Source organism: Hyla sarda, chromosome 1 (assembly GCF_029499605.1).
Source record: "Hyla sarda isolate aHylSar1 chromosome 1, aHylSar1.hap1, whole genome shotgun sequence".
In the NCBI taxonomy this organism is placed as follows: Eukaryota; Metazoa; Chordata; class Amphibia; order Anura; family Hylidae; genus Hyla; species Hyla sarda.
In genome coordinates, this window is record NC_079189.1 from 37620500 (window position 1) to 37623055 (window position 2556).

Below are 2556 nucleotides of genomic sequence, written 5' to 3' on the forward strand. Positions count from 1 at the left end.
GATGTAATCTGTGTTATGTCACATCCTGGAGAAATACTCAATATTCTTCCAAATCTATGGCAGGATGCTAGAAAAATACAAATCTCATATATGTGGGTTATGATGGATATATAAACTGATATTCTCAACAAAACTCACAGCAAAAAGGAAAATAATTTACATATTTTTACATGAACTGCTCTGAGATATTTCCCAATAGATTTCATCATATATAAATAGAGCTGTAACCTACTGATCTGTATCAGTGACAGACGGCGGCCATGAGGATGACTTCTCTGAGACATCTGTTCTGTATCTTCTGCTGTTTTATGCAAGGTAAATGGTGATGAGAGAAAAAGATAGATAGATAGATAGAATCCATATTTACTCCTAAATATAATTCTATTGTATTTCTGACTGATGTCTTTGTGTTTCTCAAGCTTCTTATGGACAGATTGTATTGTCCCAGACTCCAAAATATATTGTGGTGTCTCCAGGAGAAGATGTTGTGATGAAATGTACATCCAGCTCCAGTCTTACTTCTGGCTCAACCAGTTACTTACACTGGTATCAACAGAAACCAGGACAACGGCCAAATCTTCTTATATCTTATGCAAACAACAGATATACAGGAGTCCCAGACCGGTTCACTGGATCTGGATCTGGAACAGATTTCACTCTTACAATCAGAGGAGTGACAGGAGATGATATAGCAGGTTATTACTGTCAGCAGAGTTATACTACTCCTCTCACACAGTGATACAGAGCCGTACAAAAACCTCCTTCCTCATTTACTCATAGAGAAGAATGATGTGTTATATTATAGAGAAGAATGATATGTTATATTATAGAGAAGAATGATATATTATATTATAGAGAAGAATGATATGTTATATTATAGAGAAGAATGATATGTTATATTATAGAGAAGAATGATATGTTATATTATAGAGAAGAATGATATGTTATATTATAGAGAAGAATGATACGTTATATTATAGAGAAGAATGATATGTAATATTATAGAGAAGAATGATATGTTATATTATAGAGAAGAATGATATGTTATATTATAGAGAAGAATGATATGTTATATTATAGAGAAGAATGATATGTTATATTATAGAGAAGAATGATATGTTATATTATAGAGAAGAATGATATATTATATTATAGAGAAGAATGATATGTTATATTATAGAGAAGAATGATATATTATACTATAGAGAAGAATGATATGTTATATTATAGAGAAGAATGATATGTTATATTATAGAAAAGAATGATATGTTATATTATAGAGAAGAATGATATGTTATATTATAGAGAAGAATGATACGTTATATTATAGAGAAGAATGATATGTAATATTATAGAGAAGAATGATATGTTATATTATAGAGAAGAATGATATGTTATATTATAGAGAAGAATGATATGTTATATTATCGAGAAGAATGATATGTTATATTATAGAGAAGAATGATATGTTATATTATAGAGAAGAATGATATATTATATTATAGAGAAGAATGATATGTTATATTATAGAGAAGAATGATATGTTATATTATAGAGAAGAATGATATGTTATATTATAGAGAAGAATGATATGTTATATTATAGAGAAGAATGATATGTTATATTATAGAGAAGAATGATATGTTATATTATAGAGAAGAATGATATGTTATATTATAGAGAAGAATGATATGTTATATTATAGAGAAGAATGATATGTTATATTATAGAGAAGAATGATATGTTATATTATAGAGAAGAATCATGTTATATTATAGAGAAGAATGATATGTTATATTATAGAGAAGAATGATATGTTATATTATAGAGAAGAATGATATGTTATATTATAGAGAAGAATGATATGTTATATTATAGAGAAGAATGATATGTTATATTATAGAGAAGAATCATGTTATATTATAGAGAAGAATGATATGTTATATTATAGAGAAGAATGATATGTTATATTATAGAGAAGAATGATATGTTATATTATAGAGAAGAATGATATGTTATATTATAGAGAAGAATGATATATTATATTATAGAGAAGAATCATGTTATATTATAGAGAAGAATGATATGTTATATTATAGAGAAGAATTATATGTTATATTATAGAGAAGAATGATATGTTATATTATAGAGAAAAATGATATGTTATATTATAGAGAAGAATGATATGTTATATTATAGAGAAGAATGATATGTTATATTATAGAGAAGAATGATATGTTATATTATAGAGAAGAATCATGTTATATTATAGAGAAGAATGATATGTTATATTATAGAGAAGAATGATATATTATATTATAGAGAAGAAGGATATGTTATATTATAGAGAAGAATTATATATTATAGAGAAGAATGATATGTTATATTATAGAGAAGAATGATATATGATATTATAGAGAAGAATGATATGTTATATTATAGAGAAGAATGATATGTTATATTATAGAGAAGAATGATATATTATATTATAGAGAAGAATGATATATTATTTTATAGAGAAGAATGATATGTTATATTATAGAGAAGAATTATATG

General features: G+C 25.1%; 1 gene segment (V, D, J or C); it reads left to right on the forward strand.

The window, feature by feature from the left end:
• Positions 1-260: 260 nt before the first annotated feature.
• On the forward strand, positions 261-739 carry LOC130283119 (Ig kappa chain V-III region PC 2154-like). The segment is given in 2 exon segments: positions 261-315; positions 420-739. Coding segments are annotated over 2 exon segments (375 nt in total).
• The last annotated feature ends 1817 nt before the right edge of the window (positions 740-2556 follow it).